The sequence below is a fragment of the Patagioenas fasciata genome, chromosome 3 (genome assembly GCF_037038585.1).
Source record: "Patagioenas fasciata isolate bPatFas1 chromosome 3, bPatFas1.hap1, whole genome shotgun sequence".
Lineage (NCBI taxonomy): Eukaryota > Metazoa > Chordata > Aves > Columbiformes > Columbidae > Patagioenas > Patagioenas fasciata.
The window spans coordinates 63,161,717-63,181,974 of NC_092522.1; the positions used below are offsets into that span (position 1 = coordinate 63,161,717).

At 37.5% G+C, this 20,258-nt stretch overlaps 1 protein-coding gene across 7 annotated transcripts in view; it reads right to left on the reverse strand.

Annotated features, from left to right (window-relative positions):
- ADGRG6 (adhesion G protein-coupled receptor G6) overlaps positions 1-20,258 on the reverse strand; it is a 153,820-nt gene that overhangs the window by 15,158 nt on the left and 118,404 nt on the right. For all 7 annotated transcript variants that reach the window (XM_065835105.2, XM_065835104.2, XM_065835107.2 and 4 more), the window contains 9 exons: positions 18,748-18,809; positions 17,290-17,497; positions 16,664-16,829; positions 13,877-14,017; positions 8,414-8,530; positions 7,173-7,218; positions 5,343-5,449; positions 2,581-2,708; positions 908-1,176 (listed from right to left, as the gene is read on the reverse strand). In XM_065835105.2, the coding sequence (XP_065691177.1) occupies positions 908-1,176; positions 2,581-2,708; positions 5,343-5,449; positions 7,173-7,218; positions 8,414-8,530; positions 13,877-14,017; positions 16,664-16,829; positions 17,290-17,497; positions 18,748-18,809 (1,244 nt within the window). The remainder of the gene's footprint in view (positions 1-907; positions 1,177-2,580; positions 2,709-5,342; positions 5,450-7,172; positions 7,219-8,413; positions 8,531-13,876; positions 14,018-16,663; positions 16,830-17,289; positions 17,498-18,747; positions 18,810-20,258) is intronic.

A 20,258-nucleotide genomic window follows, 5' to 3' on the forward strand; every position in this document is an offset into this window, starting at 1 on the left:
GCAGCAACACACAAAAGAAACATAAGTTTCCTGACATGCCTTATTTACATGTCTTATCCTTGCTATGACAAAATAGATTCAAAGGGTAAGAGGTTAATTTGCTTTTCCGACCACTCAGTCCTTGTCCTCTGCTGAGGTTGCCAAAGAGGATGCTAGTTGCCAATGGAAAGACATCAATTATCAGCTGGACTGAGGTCAGTGCTCTAGCCATGAGGTTAATGGGTTTGTATTGTGTTGTATTATTTCAAACACAATATGTGCATTCAGGCAGAAGGCACAGATTCCTGATATAGAAAAAAACGAAGAATAAAAGCCTTGCTGCCTGAGCCTCACAGTTATTTTTCTATTTTACATTTTTCCATTTCAGTCCTGTACTGTACACTGTTTAGGGCAGGCAGGATCTCTCTGTGGTTTAAACACCATGTTGAAGCTCAGGAAATTTTGGTTGTTTCTGATTCTGCCATAGGCTTTGTACTCGTTAGCAAGAAACTTTAAGCTGGATTGAAAGCTTTTTGAAAGTCAATGCAAAGATCCCCGTAGGCTTTGTACTAACTTCAAGTTTCTGAATTCACTGTGTGCCACGGTTCTCCATCTCTGCTATTGCACTAACATTTCCCTTCTCCCATTCTGGCCTCTCTGGAAAGTAAGACCAGTTTATCTGGTCACTCTGCTTCTCGTCGGGCTGTGAGCTGCTCCGGACAGAGAGCACCAGTTCTGGTGTGTTTGCACAGAACTGCAGAGTGGGGATTGGGGGCAGAGAGGGCCACTGCACACCAGCATGGCCGCAGGGTGGGCGGAAAGGAATGCCGGACTGGTTTTGATTCTGCTCTGCATTTTTTAAAAGAGAGTTTTTATACAGAATAATTTCAAATACATGCTATGTAAACACTGCATCTACTGAACTCACCCCAGCCAATGATGCAAAACTTCAGTATATATCGCCGTATATAGGTGTTGAACACTTTCACTAGAGCAATGTACATATGAACAGCTTCTAGTCCCATCCACGTAAAGGAGGCCAGAAGAAAAAAGTGCAGAAGTGCAGCTACAGCTATGCAGAGGCCATCTATGTCAAATGATGCAATCCAACCATCAAGCAAGAAGATCAGGTTAAGGAAGAGTAGGGCTGTGCTCAAATTCATCAGGATTTTGGATGGATAATCTCGTCGCAACTTCCTATCAGAAGAAATACAGGTGCACATGATTAATTAGCTTCAATCACCCAAGCTGCATACAGCAACTGGGTTTACTGGTTTACAGAGTAAATAAAAGCAGAGGGATCTCCTTGTAGCTGTAAGCTCTTGTGGCAATAAGGCATAGTGACATGTACTTTTGTGCAATATCACAGAACGTTTCCGCTGTATGCAGTGGAGAAAAACTACCACTTATTTGGGTCCTTATTGAGCTAATTAACTGCCACAATATTTTAGCAACTGATCTATTATTAAAAACCTTTCAAATTAAATATAATATGATGTGGTTTGTAGTTTAAATAGAAATTGAAGATAACAAAAATCAGACTTTCAAAACACAGATTGCCAGAAACTCATCTCTGATCATTTTAATGTTGAACTTTGCCTAATTTTTCAGAATATATTGTCCAGAACATGCTTGTTGTTTTCTGCAATTTTTTTGGGGGGGGAGGGTTGTTTGTTTGTTGTTGTTGTTGTGGTGTGTTGTTTTGTTTGTTTGTTTTTGTTTGGTTTGGGTTATTTTGGTGGGTTTTTGTTTGTTTGTTTGTTTCATAAGATCCTCGGAAGCCTGAATTCATTTTCTTTTTTAACTGATACCCATGTAAACGTATGAACTGAGGAACAAGTGAGCTTTGGCTATCTTTGACCAGAACATTTTACCATAAGTAATACAATAGGAGTGCAATAGTTAGAGATGTTTGGAACTTGAAAACCCTCTCCCTGCCTCACAGCAAACTATCCTTCTTGAGCAGTTACTCTGTCCTGGCCTGTCACAGGCAGAATGGTTTCTTTGTGTTGATATGACTTCATTTTCTCTTTTCACTATTCACAGAACTGTATCAGTTCAAAATTTTTGCATTCTCTTCCATCACTTTCACATTTCTGCAGGACTGCTGTTAAAGTTGTTGTAACACTTCACATCAATTTTATTTCTCTTCCCATTTCCTTCTCAAGGGCATTAGAATGTAATTTTTCTAGTTGGAAATTTCTTTTTACTTTTTTTCTTTTCTCTATTTAGGACCTGTTCACAGAGGCAAGTTTTGTTTTGTTTTTAAAAAAAGCCTGGTTGTGGATTTTAAAATAATATATATCTGTTCAGGATCTAGAAAGTACTGTACTCTCAAAGAGACACATTATCCTTGTTACCCGACCTAAGCAGCACAACACACTGGAAATAGGAGGAAAGAGTCTGAACTTATATCCCCTCGAAAGGAATTTCCACTTACAACATTGTGATGATTTTACAGTTTGTTTTGTATAGTTTTGTTTTTTGAAACACTGTTTCCTCTCCTAGACAAATAAACCATGCCAACAATATTACTAATTTATTTTATTCATTACATGAAGATACTTCCTTTGTGATTGTTTTCATAGAACTAATACTTACTCAAATGCAATATATGTCAGAAGAGTTGCAGCTGAAAATATAGCAGATATTCCACAGCCAATGTAAGTGATAAAGGTGAGGACCCTGGTATTCTGTTGGTCTATTTGTGTAGCTGTTCTCTGAAGGTCCTATGTGAGAGAGGAGGAAGAGGCATCAGTTTTAGTAAACACCTTTTCCAGGAGCACAACACTATTTCTTGGTAATTAGTCAAGTAAAACTCAAAAGCACTTTGGCAATACTACTATAACCCTGACATTAGGGTTCATGTTTACTGAGTATACTTAGTCTTTAGTTGTTACACCTCTCACTTCCTTCCCATAGCTCTTGAAAACATTGTGCTTGAAGTATTATAACTGCTGGGATCAGCAGAAAGATGGAGCCTGATACTGATCCTTATAAGTCATTACCAGCCACTCGAATGTCCTTCTCTGGAAAAATTTCCCCTTTTCTAACTTTTTAGTTTGGCTGCTCACAGAATACTCTCTTTAAGAAGATATTTATGTTGAATGTGCATTGAAATATAATTTAGAAGTATTCATAGTGAAATATGCGATATTCTGGGGAGTTTCTGACATCACTTCTCGTTATTAAAAGATCATAGGAGTCGATGTAGCAAATCATTTATGGGTGAAACCAAGGGCAAGAGAATGCTTTTGGTTTTATGGTCTGTTTTGACATGCAAACTACAGTTAGAAATAGAACTGGTCAGAAAAATAGTGACCAAGACAACATTTTAAAAAAATTGGAAACAAAGCAGGAACATTCTGAGGATTTTTTTTCCAGTTTTCTGTCCAACTGTAATTGCCACATAGTATCGTCTGAGAATAAATGCCAGTGTTATTTCCTTTTTTAAGGACAAGAAAAAAACTAGAATGGATCTGTATCACTGTGGAGTAAATGTGAGCAAATACTAACATATAATGATGTCCATTCTACAGTCAGTGTCACTGTTGTCCCTAGCAAAATTATCCAGCAAAAAGAAACCAAGAAAACACTACAAAACACTCTATTCATAGGAAAAAAGAAAGCATGGTATGCAGCTTTTTACACCCTGTCCCAACTTTATATGACAATTTGTTAATACATATATACAAGGAGAGTGTTATTTTAAAAGAATTTGATGTATAAATTAAAGTTGCAAAAGATTATTCAAATGGAAAAGCAATTAGAAGGACCAAAACTGTGTAAAAAATCTATTGGAATGCAGCCCAAATTCAAAGAACTTCTGCCTTATTTCCTACTGTCACAAAAGCCTTTCGGGAAGAGAAGGGACTCATTGAATATATCCTAAAGAAAGGCTTTTTTTTCCTCCCTTTGACGATGAAAAGTGAAACAAGACCACAATTTAGCTTGCAAAAAGACAAAAAGCTTGTGGCTTTTTCATATCTACATCTGAGTATGACGTGAAGTGAACAGCTCTACTAAGAAGGCTCTAGAAGGCCAAAGCTGAAAAAAGTCAGTGCATGTGTCTCCCTTGTGTGGCTACATCCCATGTGTCACTGCAAGAAGTTAAATCAAACCCCAAATACTTCCACTAAGAGGATTGTTGGGATCAGGAGCAAATGCCGTTTCTGCAAGTATGTTTTAGAGGCCAAAAATGTTACTTTCAGATGGAAAGAAAAGTTTTAGCCCATTACAGTGCATAAAAACTCACTAAATGTTAAGAAAAGATGGCAGTATTCCATCCTTTTCATGTTGTGACTTTTTATCTCAAAACCACTTCACATGTGTAAATTGCTGGAGGCATCTGAGTGCTAGAGGAGTTACACTCCTGAGGCTGAAGTGCTCTGTATGGTTCCCTCTCATCTCTCTGGTAGGCTATGCTCTACCTATATCAGCCATCCAGTTTTGAGACTTTGCTTAAGGCTCTAATAGTGTGACACGTTTCATACCAGGCTTCAGTGGGCAAATTTTTTCCAAGGCTTGTACTGCAAGGCATGCCTGAAGCTGATTAAAGCCATTTACAAGAAAACAGCAAGTATTGGTTTACACCTTCTGCAAAAGAAGGTATAGCTTTATACTTCTTGACATTTGACAATTTAGCCCCTTGAATCTCAGGATGAAAGGAAATAATAGTGCTCCTTTCACTTTTCATCCTCATCAGCAGTTTTACTGACTGCAGGACATTTTCAAATCTACCTAAACTTGTTTCTCATTCATTTCTCTCTTGTTACACCCTCCTGTCTCAGCCGCATGCCATTTTTGCCAGATTATATTGTTAATGGAAATGACAGGGACCCCCTGCACCTTAGGACTCATTAAGGTCAATTTTGTCTGTTTTCCTAGTGGAAGTGTTAGTGCTAGGCCTTGATTTTACAATCCCTGACCCTCTTTTTGACCGAACTGTGTCCTGGCTTTGAAGTTTGATGTTATAATATGCTATTTGTATTTTGGTATTGCTCAGAAGTCTCAACCCCAGGTCTTTTGCGGTACAATATTTTCGAAATTTAGAATACTCTTAAGGGCATATTTTACTTTTTGTTTTATAATATTAAGCCATTTAAAAATAATAATAATTTTAATAATATACTTACATTACTAACTGTAATCACTACCTTATTTCTAAATCCTTATCATCACTAACTATTTTGTTATGAAAAGATAACTTTATGACAATAAGGGGGACAATGATGTATTATTATTAAAAATAATGTGCAAAAGGAATAACCCAAGTAATAAAAATGAGAGTTTTCTTGACTCAAGACAAAAACTGCATTGCAGTTGCTAGGAAAGATAACTTAGTGAACAGCGACTTTGCCTACCATTAGGACCCCAAAGTGCGTGAGGTGGTTGCATAAGCAAATAGTCTCATTTTCATTGGACTCTGCATCCACTTGGCAGCCCATAGAGTTCCAGCCGCCATTGCCACCTGTGGAAATTAAATGAGAGAAACCGTACTTTTCAACAAACTGATGTCACCATCTCTTTTAATAGATTTCTCACTTTGTCTCGTGCAAACGCAGATGTGTTTTCTCAAATTGAATGAGTGAACATAAAAAGCAATCAGGAAAGAAGCAAATTCCAGATTTCCTCATTTCTGCAGACAGTCACACCAGATGAGTGTCCCAGTAATGGCCTACTGAGCAGAAACAATGTACGGAGATCTGTAATAAAGCTAGAGATTTTTTTGTGTAAGGAGAGATTAATCCCCTACTATGTGGATCACGCGTTTAGACACAACTTAGTTTTACCAAACAATAAGATTGTTTTAGACTCCTTTTCACCACACCCATGTGATGCCTGCACCTGCGTCCCTTCCACTCCTATATCCCCAGGCATATGAAAGTGTTTATGGCCCAGGAGCAGAAGGTCCTGCACTTCCCCTCTACAGCATGTAATGCAGGTGGCCTTAAGTAAAACATGAAGTAAACTGTCCCCAACTCACCCCACCTGAAAAAGCGACTTTGAAAAATAGGTAGGAACATTTTAATTTTAAAAATTAAATGTTAAAAAGCAAAATTGGTATTTCTGATTAGCTCTCTCTCTTTTTTTTTTCCCTGCTAAAACATGAACTAATTTTGTGAAATAGTTCATATTCTCTGAACTCTTAAAGACATTTTTGCGTAACTCCAGGCCAAGTCCAGCAAATTATCTACTAGCCCTATAATTTTACCTCAAATTCAAAACATAATCTCTCAGGAGACTGTGAAGATATTCCAAAACCACTTAAAACTCTCCCCTACTCAAGCAGCCATTGAGAATATTTTCCTCTCTGTGTGTTTCTCCTTTTATGTGTTTCTTAAGTTTAGCTTCTTAACTCGATTTTTTTCCCACTCTTTTTTTTTATCCTTCTGCATTGTTCTCAGTTCTTCTGAATTTTCTGCTTTCAAGCACAACTTTGAGTAGTAAATTTCATTTCTTGCAAGACTCTTAGTACAAAACTCCTCCATCCCAAATTCTACTGATAAGGACAGTTACTTCTTCACTCTGTTTCATCATAAGGAAGAGTAACATCCCAGTAGTGATTTCTAAAATAGAAAGATCTGGAAAGGCATCCCAGAGAATGGCTTTGTCTGTGCAAAGGGCAAAGAACCTGAGCATAACAATGCACACGGGTTAGGCAGTAGCAATGAAGAATGGGCTACAATGCTGCCTTGTTAATGTGTGTCTTCACACGGGACCTCATAATTTACAAGGTGCATGAGGTTTGTGTAGTGTAGTTCCTAACCTGGCACAGAAGATAAAACAGCTTAAAATTTGTAACGGGTACAATCTCACAGTTAAATAACCCAACATTTTTAAAATGACCAGTTGAAGTATGGCTAAGAACCATTAATGTATCTGAGTAGCATTACTATGTAATTCGCACATATAGACAGATCAGTGAAAAATTGCTATCAGATACAGAAAAGTAGAGAAACTTAATCTACAGATTTCAAATATTAAACAAATTTACTTTTAAAAAGAATACTTAACATCTGTTGTTACAAATAACCGTACTAACCAGCAGAAATTATATTGTCTAAAGACTTCATCTAATTCTGCAAGGATTAAGAAACAAAGAAGTGAAAAGGGTCAAGATTGCGATTGGTTTTAAAACTTAGACACCTTTATTCCCCACATAAAAGAAATCACCGTATCTTAAAACTTACCATTTTTGTTCATATCCCAGAAGACACAGGTAGGCTTAGGATCTTCCTAAGAACACATGCAAAAGTAGACTTTGTACACCTCTTCAGACATAAATCTCATCAACATATACATTTACAACAGATGTTTTACTACATATCTTTTCATTTAATGTGCTGAAGACCAAATATCACTTGGATTGTTGAAATTTTGTCTAGTGTCAAGTTAGAACTTATTTTGCTAGAAACACAGATCTACCCAGATTATAAAATCTAGAGCACTGTTCCTCTTCACTGTTCCTTTTCCACATCCTCAGAATAATGAAGTTTTATTGTCTCATTAAAGTTATCAGTGAGTATGATATCTTTAGAGTCTAAATGTTTTTTGCTTTTCACCTCCTTAGGACTTGTCAGTGAATCCTCTGTGTAACTGGCCTTTAAAATGTGCAAGAGCCTGCTGAAGGAGGTTGTTTTGCCTGACCTTAAAATAATAATTATAATGAAATGCAAGGTAAAGTTAATCAAACTGTGGGAATTACAAACCAGGTTCTTATTACCTCAACAACTTACACAGGTATTGCATTTCAACATCCTCTTTCTTAACTTCTCTCGTGCTATTGTCTCTTTTGGAGTGGCCACTGGACAACGCATCTGAGTCAAGCTCACACGTTTTTTAACTGAAACCATATGTGCCAAAAGGTTGCATGTGGTCTATATTTCCCTAAATTAATTGTAGCCATCTTTTAACAATGTGGTTCTGTCCCTTCTTCCTTTGCTGAAAACCACACAACAACATAACTTGGAGAACTATTAACAAAGCCATTTATGTTTGATCAAAGCATATAAGTCATTCTGAGGTGCAGTGTAATAAATTGTGTCACTGGTCATGCACATGGTCATGAACAGAAGTTTTGCCTACAGTTATTGGCACAGAAATTGCCTCTGAGTGGCAGAATCAGTAGTCTTTAAGATGTTATTAATAGAACATGAATCGAGTAGGAATGTGTGAGGATGGGAGAGATTATTTGTTATTGCTTTTTGTTTACTTGATTTTGTTCTAGAGTTTTTATTTCCATTTGAGTTTACGTTCCTACTCAAAATCCATCCAAATCAATCAGGCTATATACTCAGCCTTTACCATATACAGGGTATTTCAAACAGATGGACCCAGTTTCAAAGCAGTGTGATTTTAAATTGAATCCGTCTTTTTGAAACACCTGTATAGTCTGCATTCCTGTTCCTCTGAATAATCAGTCTTGTCTTACCTGAATTTTGGTATGCCTAATTGTAACCTTCACATAATCCTGAAGATCCTGAATGGTTGTGTTTCCAATACTGCATGCCACAACAAAACTGGTCAAATTGGCAGGATTTTCTGGATCCTTTGAAAGATTCAGAAAAATATCATAAATTCTTACACAGCACATAACATAAAAGCCAGAGTACACAGTTTCATTTTTTGCAGTGTGCCTGAATAAATAAGTTGTCAGCATTTCTACACTTTCTATCATGCAATATAAGAACATTATGTTTATAAAATCAAATTATGGGTTTGCCTCATTTTCCCTAGAGTCATAAACATCTATAGGCACAATTACAGAGAGAGGTTAGAAGGCATAAATTCCCCTTTTAATCATTACCACAGTATCACAGTATGTTTGGGATTGGAAGGGACCTCAAAAGATCATCTAGTCCAAACCCCCTGCTGGAGCAGGAACGCCTAGGTGAGGTCGCACAGGAATGTGTCCAGGCAGGCCTTGAATATCTCCAGGGAAGGAGAGTCCACAACCTCCCTGGGCAGCCTGTTCCAGCGCTCTGTCACCCTCACTGAGAAGAAGTTCTTTCTCAAATTTAAGTGGAACCTCTTGTGTTCCAGCTTGATCCTATCATTGTTTGCCACTGAGAAGAGCCTGGCTCCATTCTCATGGCACTCACCCTTTATATATTTATAAACATTAATAAGGTTACCCCTCAGTCTCCTTTTCTCCAAACTAAAGAGACCCAGCTCCCTCAGTCTTTCTTCATAAGGGAGATGCTCCACTCCCTTAATCATCTTTGTTGCCCTACGCTGGACCCTCTCCAGCAGTTCCCTGTCCTTCTTGAACTGAGGGGCCCAGAACTGGACAAAATATTCCAGATGTGGTCTCACCAGGGTGAAGTAGAGGGGAAGGAGGACGTCTCTCGATCTACTGACCACCCCCCTTGTAATACACCCGAGGATGCCATTGGCCTTCCTGGCCACAAGGGCACAGCCAGTGCTGGCTCATGGTCATCCTGTTGTCCAGCAGGACCCGCAGGTCCCTTTCCCCTACACTGCTCTCTAATATGTAATTTCCCAACCTATACTGGAACCTGGGCTTGTTCCTGCCCAAATGCAGGACTCTACACTTTCCCTTGTTAAATTTCATCAGGTTATTCCCTGCCCAACTCTCCAGCCTGTCCAGGTCCCGCTGGATGGCAGCACAGCCTTCTGGCATGTCAGCCACTCCTCCCAGCTTAGTGTCATCAGCAAACTTGCTGATAGTACACTCAATTCCCTCGTCCAAATCGTTAATGAATATATTGAATAATATTGGCCCCAACTGGACTCCGCACCATTGATCACCACTCTCTGGCTTCTCTCTTTAAGCCAGTTTGCAACCCACCTCACTACTCTATTGTCTAGACCACATCTCCTCAATTTAGCTGTGAGGATGCTGTGAGGGACTGTGTCAAAGGCTTTACTGAAGTCAAGGTAGACCACATCCACCGCTCTGCCATCATCCATCCACCTTGTTACATTCTCATAAAAGGCTATGAGGTTGGTCAAGCATGACCTACCCTTGGTAAAGCCATGCTGACTGCCCCTAATGACCCTCTTATCCCTGATGTGCCTTGAGATGACACCAAGGATAAGCTGTTCCATTACTTTCCCAGGGACAGAGGTGAGGCTGACAGGTCTATAATTACTCGGGTCCTCCTTCTTGCCCTTTTTGAAGACTGGAGTGACATTTGCTCTCCTCCAATGCTCGGGCACCTCTCCCGTTTCCCAAGACTTGGCAAAAATGATGGAGAGTGGTCTAGCAATGACTTCAGCCAGCTCCCTCAGCACCCGCGGATGCATCCCATCTGGACCCATGGATTTATGGATGTCCAGACTATTTAATTGTTCCCTAACCCAGTCCTCATTGACTAAAGCAAACTCCTCCATTGACCTGGCTTCATCCAGGGTCTCAGGGGTACAGGGCTCCCCAGGACAGCCTCCAGCAGAGTAGACAGAGACAAAGAAGGCATTCAGCAATTCTGCCTTCTCTGTGTCTTCCGCCACCAGGGCACCCACCTCATTCATCAGTGGGCCTACATTGCCTCTGTCTGATGCCAACAAAATTACAACTCAAACAATGTAGCAGATAACAACCCATGATATGATTAACTCATTTCCCTAAACAAGAATGAACTAGCTAGCTTTCTTATCTTATTGTCAACTCTATCCTTTTTAGTAGATGCAAAGTTTATTGGAGCATAACCTGTTTTCTTTGTGTGGTTGCTAAATTAACCTCTGTCTCACAATGAATCACTAAGAAGTAGTAAATTCAAAGCAATGTTACATACTGTAGGAGATAATATTTTTTACAAGGTCTTATTTGATGGGAATTTAAGTAGAAGACTGATGTTATCACTGAGCAATGCCATTTCTAACCTGCAATTAAAAAGTACCAGGTTGAGAATCTTCCAAAGTTTTCCTTGGAAATTGATTATTTATGAAAATACACGTGCTTTGGAAATACTACGTTCTTTTGATGAACTTCCAGTGTAACCTGCATAGTTAGATGCCTGGTTGGCCTTATGGGAAGCTTGTTCACTGTCTGCAGTAGATCTTAGGTCAAATGAAGTATATTGCCTCCCAAATTCCCTCCAAAAATCTCGGCTGCTCGACTCCTAAAACCACCCTAATTCCTCAGTTTAGGGATTTTGTTAGCCTGACAAGATGTCAGGTATCAGCTCAGCACTAGGCTCATGAAATCCCCCCAGTCATGACAGACAGAACAGTTTCAGTTATTAAGAACACATTATCCTGAGAAAAGTATTTCATTTCTTAAGAAGCACATCCAAGACTTTTCAAACACAATATTTCAGATTAGACTGCAGCTTTGTGACATAATTTCTGAAAAAAATTAAAAAATGCAGAGGAACTAAAATGGAGTTTTCTAGACAGCTCTTGAGCATTCAAACAAGATAAAACTGCTTGGCTACCATCCAAATTTCAACATCTGACAAAGTCTATGAAAGTTTTTGGACAGATTTCTATGGGTTTCAGTGGATTCTGTCTCTAGCAGATAACAAATACTAGAAATAAATATCAGATGGTCTCTTTAGGTAGAGTAGTAATATATTATTACTTGTCCTTAGAAGGAAATATAAATAATGTGTGCATTAAAGTAAAATACAGTTAACTGCTTATTTAGCTATGAGGCTCAGCTAAAGTTAGATGTAACCTTTCGCCCAATAAAATGTACAGAGGTACAAAATAAAGCAATGCTGAGACAAGAGTCAATGACAGAAATCTGGTCTACTCTAGACAATCATTACACTATCCATCATATCTGCACATTGTTTTCATGGCCTCAGAACTTCCGAGGATGATCCCTTCAATTTAACTTTAGACACATAAAATTAAGATGTCTAGAACAGATGTAGCCATTCTAGGGATTCTTAACATAGTCAATGACAGGAAACTGGCACATCCAGGACATAATCCCTCTTACCTATTCTATACATCTAGGTTGAATACAGGTTGCCTAAAAATAAGTGTCCATTTTAGAGGCTTTAAGGTATCCTGCCCAGTCTCCAGCTGCTACTGCATAAGATCTCACATCTCTTACAGCTTCATTGTCACATCTGTCGGCCAGTACTATGTTTCTACCTTGAGGTGTCTCAAATTGCACTATGCTCTTCTGTCTGGGGAAGTGACGCCTACTCTTACCCTAGGATGAGATGTGTCACATTGCAATGGTGTCTGCTCTTTTCCATAGACTGCCTTTGAAGGCAATTTAAGGACAAGAGTTCGGGCATAGGTGTGCACATCGAACACATCTGCCTTTGGTGAAATTAATCTCACACTGAATAGCTTACATCAATTTTTCATAAAGTCTTCTAAGTAATGTCAAGATCAGATCTTAATGAATGACAAGATAAAACTTACCAGCATTCTCTCAGTTGCAATTTAAAAAGTTGCAGTGCAGCAAAGTATGATGCTTCACTGTTATGTTGAATGCTTATAAGAAATATAGCTAACAGCATTGCAGTTTTTTTAATTGCAATTGGAATAAATGTGTTTATGAAATACTTTTATACTAATGAATAAAGTTATTTGGTTTGAGATGACATAAGGACAAATTCATTTTTAGGCTTTATTTATTTTAGAATTACTTTATTTTTAGACTCACTAAAATGTGAGTTTTACACATTTTTAATTAATTATGTTGAATATGTCGCCCATGAATAGTTTGAAAAAAACACCAAAAAGTGGAAGAAATGTTAGTTGCCAAGTTAGATGCAAATTTTTCTGTTTTTTTGCTTCTCAGTGGCATAGAAGAAACACATTCTAGCACAATTAAAGGACACATTCTGACTTTATATGATTTTATACAATTACAACAAACCTACATATGTGTCTTTCTGGTTTCTTTATTAAATATATTCATCCTGTTTTTCTCAAAAGCAGGCTTAAAATGAATACTATTTTAAAGAAAGTTACTTTGGGGTGTATTTCAGAAGGCAACTAAGGGTCATGGGTATTTTCTTGTCTAGATTATCTGAAGAATCTGGATACAATGCCAATAAAAACGGTAATATAGGGACAATACAATACCACAGAGCTCTGCGGATGCACAAGAGCCAAAGGTCACCTGAAATACTAATGGGAAAACAAACTCAAGTTTTTTGAGGCTTAGTCTACAGTTCACTATGAAACAATACTTCCTTCTTAATGAACTCATCTTTTTTTCAAAATAGCAATGGTTTTGGTTGTTTTTTCAAGCTGCAAACTCTCCCTAATTTTTTTGGCATCTACCATGCAGGAACTACTTATTATTACCATGTGATGGGACCCAAAGGAGAAAAAAAATCAAGTCTACCTGCGTCCCTTTAGTTTTCAGGTACAAGTATTGTTATCCTTATTCCATATTAAAATACAGTGTGCTTATAAGAACACATATATGAAAAGAAGAATAGTATGCATAAAACCATTTATTCTCTTGCTCATGACCATCAGCCCAGAGTTTCCAACTGAATATAAGCAGTCAGCTGCATATGAGTGCCAACCAAGTCTTTCAAGGAAAAGAAAAGGAAAGAGTACTTGGCAGTGCTACAGGCCAAATTCCTTTTCGATAGAAGAAGACCTGGCTGCACTGAAATTCAAGGACCTACATTAACGCATTTTAACAGAAGTTACACCCTTTAAGAGGCCTTGACACTGATTATAAGCAGCTAGGATCCAGCTTTCAATAGATTACCCTGAGAAAAATGTTTATCTTCCAGGTGCCAGGAATTTGCAGTCAAATCACTGACTTTAATTCAACTTGGGCACTTCAGCTATTTTGTCACTCTGAATATAACACTGTCTCCAGTACCTATATCTACTATCACCTTCTCATTCCTAAAACTCATGAGATATCGTAAAACAAAACTTTTAGCAGCTGCCTTTGAGTCATCCTAACTGAAATGACTTCAAGTACTTTAAAGTTTACCTGAAAAAGACCATTTTTATTGAAGAAAGTAAATTGAGCCCTGGATATAACTTCAAACTCATCTTGACTCAAATTCTTCAGTAAACTTGGTGGCAGAACAACAGAAGCATAGGCATTTGTCTGATCCTTGTCAAAATCTATCTGTTTAAAAAAAAAAAAAAAAAGAGAAGAAAATGTTCAAACAAAACCCACACCATCTGTTGTCCACAACTGGTTTCACACCCTTACACAAAAATACCTAAGCATGGGACTAGAACCACTCAACACTAATATGACCTGTACCTATGCAAGAGTTAATGAAATAAATAAATTACAAAAAAGATTGCAAGGTTTTCCCACCCTTCCATCATGAGATCAGCCTTCTCCTTCAAAAAGGTACTAGATAAAACAAACACACAAACTCCACTGCTATAATAACGATTTGGAAATAATGAGATGGCAATAATTTGCAGTCATCATAACTTTCAGTAATCTTCAAGACATTTTTCCTCATACCTAACAATGTTGAGAAATGAAAAATATGCTCTGAATCCTTCTTTCCTGTATTATTCATCTTGATATGCACATCTGGTTTAACTATCTTATGAGCTTTTCTAGCTTCTTTCTTACAGAAGGGAGATTTCAAAATAATGATTAGTGTCAACTTTCTATATTTACCGTGCTATGTAGCACAAAAAAAGGCACTTTCTACCATCATTATAAGCTTAATATAGTCTGGCAACATGTCAGACAGCTGAAAGCTCTCTTATAGCACAGGGATGTAACAAGTGAGCAGGAAATAAATGAGGATGCAAACTTGCATTTCATTAGCTACAGGCAGAAATTTTATGACTGCATGCTCTCCCTGAATAGCATACTCAAGTTGTGCCACCCTGCCAATGAAACCAAGGAGAGCAAGGCATCTTGCAGTGGCTCTATAGTAAAAGTGTTGGAGAATTTTACTGTGAGATAAGGAAACTCACACTCTTGGCTTCTCCTGAGGCAACTTGGTCATATACTTATGCCTCTCCTGATCAGTTGTGTGATAATAAAAGCACCATTAGCCAATAGAAAGTTAAAAGCCACAGGCTACTGATAGTTTTATTTAACTTCTAAATTTGGAAACTAGTAAAAAGTTTTTCATAGATATCTCCTGATGGGGCTAAATGCAGTTGAATACAAGGTTTTCAAAGGATAATCCTGCCATATTAAACAGAAAGTGTGCTTGTTTTAAAGATGTTCCATTAGGTATTGTTAGTAAATAGAGTGGAAGAGGCTTCTATAAAGAAGTATGGATATATTACAGGAACAATTTAATAATATGAATCACTGAAACCTAACTTAGTCAAAGGTTTGGCAAGAAACATAAAGACACAGGGGACTGAAATAGAATCTTTCCAAATTGCCATGGATACATTTGCTTGATTTCTACTTTAATAAAAAAAAAATGAAATAAAATCTGGAAACATTCTGACATACAGCTTGAAGAGTTTAATGCTCCCTGATGAGCCTGGGATAGATCATCACATCACTGGTGAAAAACCTGGGCTTTCACAAGGGAATCTCCCTCCAACAGGGATAGCAAGTATCATTCCTGATAGGCATGGAAAATATAAAAGGCGATCGCAGCTGCTGCAGACCTTTCTGGTAGGAAGGATGCTAAGAATTCTCATTCAGCCGTTGGAAATGTAAGCGTCTGAGAACAAATTCATGTTCCAATAGGAACATTATAATTTGACAAAGTTTGGATTTTATGATTATTTGGACAGTGCTGTAACAAATGATTCCAGAGCAAGAAAATTCCTGGATGTCCGCAAGCCACAGATGGTAATTCTTTTTATACATGCGAACATCCCAAACCTGACTTAAGAATTTTTCCTTTCTTCTTTTCATAAATACAGGATGAAATCTGGCAGAGAAACATTCCTTTGATAACCATCAAAGAACAATCAGCTGTTGAGGTTCATTAAGAAGAGAGCTAAAAGCATTTAGGTGCCATAAGATGCAGAGAGGCATGTAGTGAAATTTTTAAAGTCTAAGCACCTTATTGCTACTGATTTCAACAGAACCTTTGAAATATCCCAGAAGGTGCTCATGCGTACCTCAAATGTTATTTCATAGCTTTTAGATGTCTGAGCCTTTCTTTTTATGAAAAAGGAAGAAAAAATATTTTTGAGGTGATGACAAATGTATTAACTATAGCAGTCTGTCTAGATACGGTAGCACTGGAGACCAATCTGTGTTTTGAATTATCTGTGTTTCTTTTAATTTTGATGTCTAGGCTGGTCAAACTCCACAAGCATGCCTCAAACATCCCAAATAGCACAAGCCTATCAACCTACGTGTGGAAAACTGTTATCAGCCTTCGGTCACGGTTAGCAATAGGTGTTTAAACTCTACTGGAAGGTTGAACACCTGTTGTATTGTCAGAAATTTACATGTAGATACCTACATTAGGTGTCTTGTTTTAAAGCTGAAATGCTTTAACGGATGGTTAGCTAGTGGGTAATGGGTAATAGAGCAGGCTGTTAAAGATTACTTTCCCTTCTTATTATTAAAAAGAAAAAAACTGAAAAGGATAAAGTCTGTCCTGGATTTGTAAGCAAATTACTTTTCATCCATATGGAACATATGAGTTTATCTGGGTTTCCTGTCACTCAAGGAGATACTACATTGATCTGTTTGGATGATTGCGGGAAAAAAGAAATAGAAAGTAGGGGGAGAACTGGGAGTTGGAAGTGGCTTTATAGAAACCAGAGTAAACATACTGGGAACAAGAGTCACATTTCATGTATGCTTGCTCCATACCTGGAAATCAGATGCATTATTCTGTGGACTGACACTGAAAGAACCACCTTTGAATGAAGTTGAATTTACAGAAGACACTCCAAGTGCAAGGTTTCGTGTTGAAATACTCATGGATGGTCCGGTGAACTGGATCTTTAAAGCCAAGGTATCAATAGTTTTTAGAGCTCTAAAAACAGAAATAAGATTATTCTAAAAACTGAATACAGATAAAAAACCCACTCTGCTCTGTATGCCCTCTACTTTTAAGATGATCCTCTTATTTTTTATGTTTCTATCACCAATCTGTGTATTCACAAGGAGACTGTCAGGCTGCAAATTTATGTATCTCTGTGGAAAACAGAAGCTCTTGATTGACAGAATTAACTACATATTACTGCTTTTGAAATAATAGTCCAACAATACTTAAATCTATGCTGTGTCATATATCAGGAGACTTCTTTTCCATCCAAATACTTTGTCGTGCACATTAATTTTAGCACAAGAAGGAAAATTTGTATACCTAATTTGGAAAATTCTTTTTGATGGAAATCAGAAAAGTTTGAATTGTTTGTCTATATATGGAAAGACAGATCCTTCCAACTGTGCAGGTTTTCTCTAAAGCTCGTCTGAAATGCAGAAATACTTACTCTGAAGATGATGCTGCCAATACACTGTCTGAACTGGTTAGAATATTGGAAAAAATTGTCACCACAGTAGAACCCAGAGATTCATCAATTTCTTCATCGTTCACAATTTTTTTGAGCTTCTGCACAACATCATTTACTTTGTCTGAGGTTAGCTGCTGACCTTCACCAGTGAGATTCAGAAGCTGATTGGCTATATCAGCTGCATTTTCTGTAAGTGTACACGTGAAACAAAGTAAAAAGAGAAAACAATGCATATCAGTTCTGAAGTAACTCAGAAATATAAATATTTATCCTCATTGCTGAAATCTAGAGCACATTCTGTGGTACTCCTTTATTTTTCACTGGGTAAACCAGTTTCACTCTTGAAGTGAAACTAATGCGTCCAAAGTCACTATTACAGACAAAATATTCACTCTTTCAAGCTTTGGGGAGCACATCTGACCCCATTGTAAATGTTTTGCTTCCTTCAGAGAATTGTACTCTTACTCAGAGGGTTGGCAAGCACAACAAACAAACAAATTTCACGAGAAAAATCTTCCTGGTAAGTAAAGTTTGATAGTGTGTCCTATGGCAAAACATTAGTGTAAATCTCTTGTTAAAATATAAGTTTGATACCAGCTGGGTAGAAAACTAGTCTAAGTACTGATGTTTTACAGTATCAAAAAATTTGAGATTTATTGGAATTCAGAAGTAAGGTTTTGAAAATCAGCCTTCTTTAGTCTGCAGTTGGCTGGGTCTTTTTAATGTTGTGGTTTGTAATACAGCTTTTGCCACATTTACAGTAGAATGTTCATTTTACATGTAACAATGTTTTCATATAGCCTGGCTGCATATACTCAATCATCTAAGTCAGGTAGTCATGTTCCCTAGGACCCATCTGTCCATGAAGAAAGAAAAAGAGGCTTCTCCAAGAGAGCAATTCAGAACAGGAGCTTACTGTAGGTGCTTGGAATTACTTATGAGAGTATCATTGTCCTCACTAGCTCTGGCAGTAAAAAACAGGAGCCATAAAACAGTTGTCTATTTATTTTAGCACTCCTTAAAGGCCAGAATGACATCAAGAGGTATTTTGCAAACTGAGAATAAATCTGAAAATGTCTGATCATAACCCAGTGAAGAGAGTGGAAGTCTTTCCACTGGCACCTATAGGCATTTGCAACATTTAAAAATTTGTCTGAACCTGAATATCATATTTAGGCAAGATACAAACTGCTTCTATTCTTGTTTAAATTACATGAAGAGCTTCATTTATTTCACTAATCTGTATCCAGACCTTTTCTTGGGTAGGCTGAGTTCAACTTGGTCCACTTCTCCAGAATATTAATATTTACTTTGCACTATTTTTTTAGAAAGATTTTAAACAATTTAGCATAAAGGAGGAATATATTCTTCCTTAATATAACTTTCTTACAGTAAGCAGTAACTAAAGTCTACAAAGACCAATATCAATATACTCACCTGTGCAATTTCTAAGATCAGGCTGGCCCCAGTATGATGTATAATTATGCAGAGCCAAATAGCTAAAGAGGAAAAATCACAAAATTCACATGAAATACAATAGCAAAATTATGTAAACTATTCTTTTGTAAGTGTTAACAGTGGTCCATTCTTCTCAGCTCCCAACTTTCCTAGCAACATGGGCCCTAGTGAAATGAAATATGTATGGTTGACAGTGGAAATACGTGATCAGTTAAGTGATAGTGCCAAGAGAAACCCCAGTTCTGATTTTATAAACATCAGTGGAAATTCTGGCCTTGTATTTCAGGAGACTCAAATGTTGACACAAACAATTATGGCCTATCAGATGCTGTTTCTATAATTTCCCTTTGATAGAAACTGCTTTGATCAAGTCAATAGCTGGCATAATACCCCTCTGAAGAACATGCACAGGAGCTATGTGGAGATATAACATTATGTCACCCATGAAAACTAGGGTAGGTCACCATCAGATCCAGGTACAAGCTGAGGGCAGATATAAAGAATTTTTTTTTCAAAATGCTTTTTTTTAGAAAGCATTACCATAGCAAAATACCCAGATATGTGTTCAAAATTAAATACACTTTTTGCCTCAGTTTTCTTTAAATAAAATCATGTTATCATGGTATGACATAGGCAGGATGGATAATGGGAAAAAATTATCCTTCCACTCAGGACATGATAGAATAAAGTTATTCCTTAGTTGATCAGCTTTATATAACAGCACACTAGCAGGTAACCTTCTATTGTGCAATGCACAGGACTAGAAGAGACCATTAGAAGAGCTGCTGCTTCTCTCAAAACACATCCCACCTATGCTCCATATTGGTAAAGGCTGGTGCAGGCAGAGACAAGGAAAGCATAGCACAGTACAGAACACAGTAGTATTTTTATGAGAAGTTCTGTACATGGACCATCAATGGCATTGTGTAGACCACAAATGAACAATAAAGATAAGAAATACTGGGGCAGCAAAGGCCAGAAGCCTTAATTTTTAATGATTCTGAGGCTCTGACACTAAAACAATTTGACTTCTGCACTACTCTACAACAAAAGTTGGTCAATCAGAATCCAGCAACTCTTGTACGAGATTAAGAGACTGAGGAAGTGAGCTAGTTAAACATAATGTTGGTTGCTTTCCTGTTTGGCACAGAACCTCAAAGCTGATTCATATCCATGTTGCCATATTGTTTTCAAAAAGTAAGAGATCTCGTCTTCTCAGAACATGTTCCAGATACAATGTGGGCGGATGAGACTACTATATTGTGTTTAATAGTGATCACCCTAAATACTGAAAAATAAATTTATATTCCATCATCGTAGCCATGTTCAAGGTACTTAAAGGAGATCAAAGCCATATTCTTTAGGTAATGTATCAAAGGAAGTAGTAATATTCTCACTTTGAAAAAAAGAAATAGAAATACAATGTATAAATCTTTTGTAGATGTTCACAAAGAAAGGCTACATTAATGAAAATGCATCCTAAACCTTAA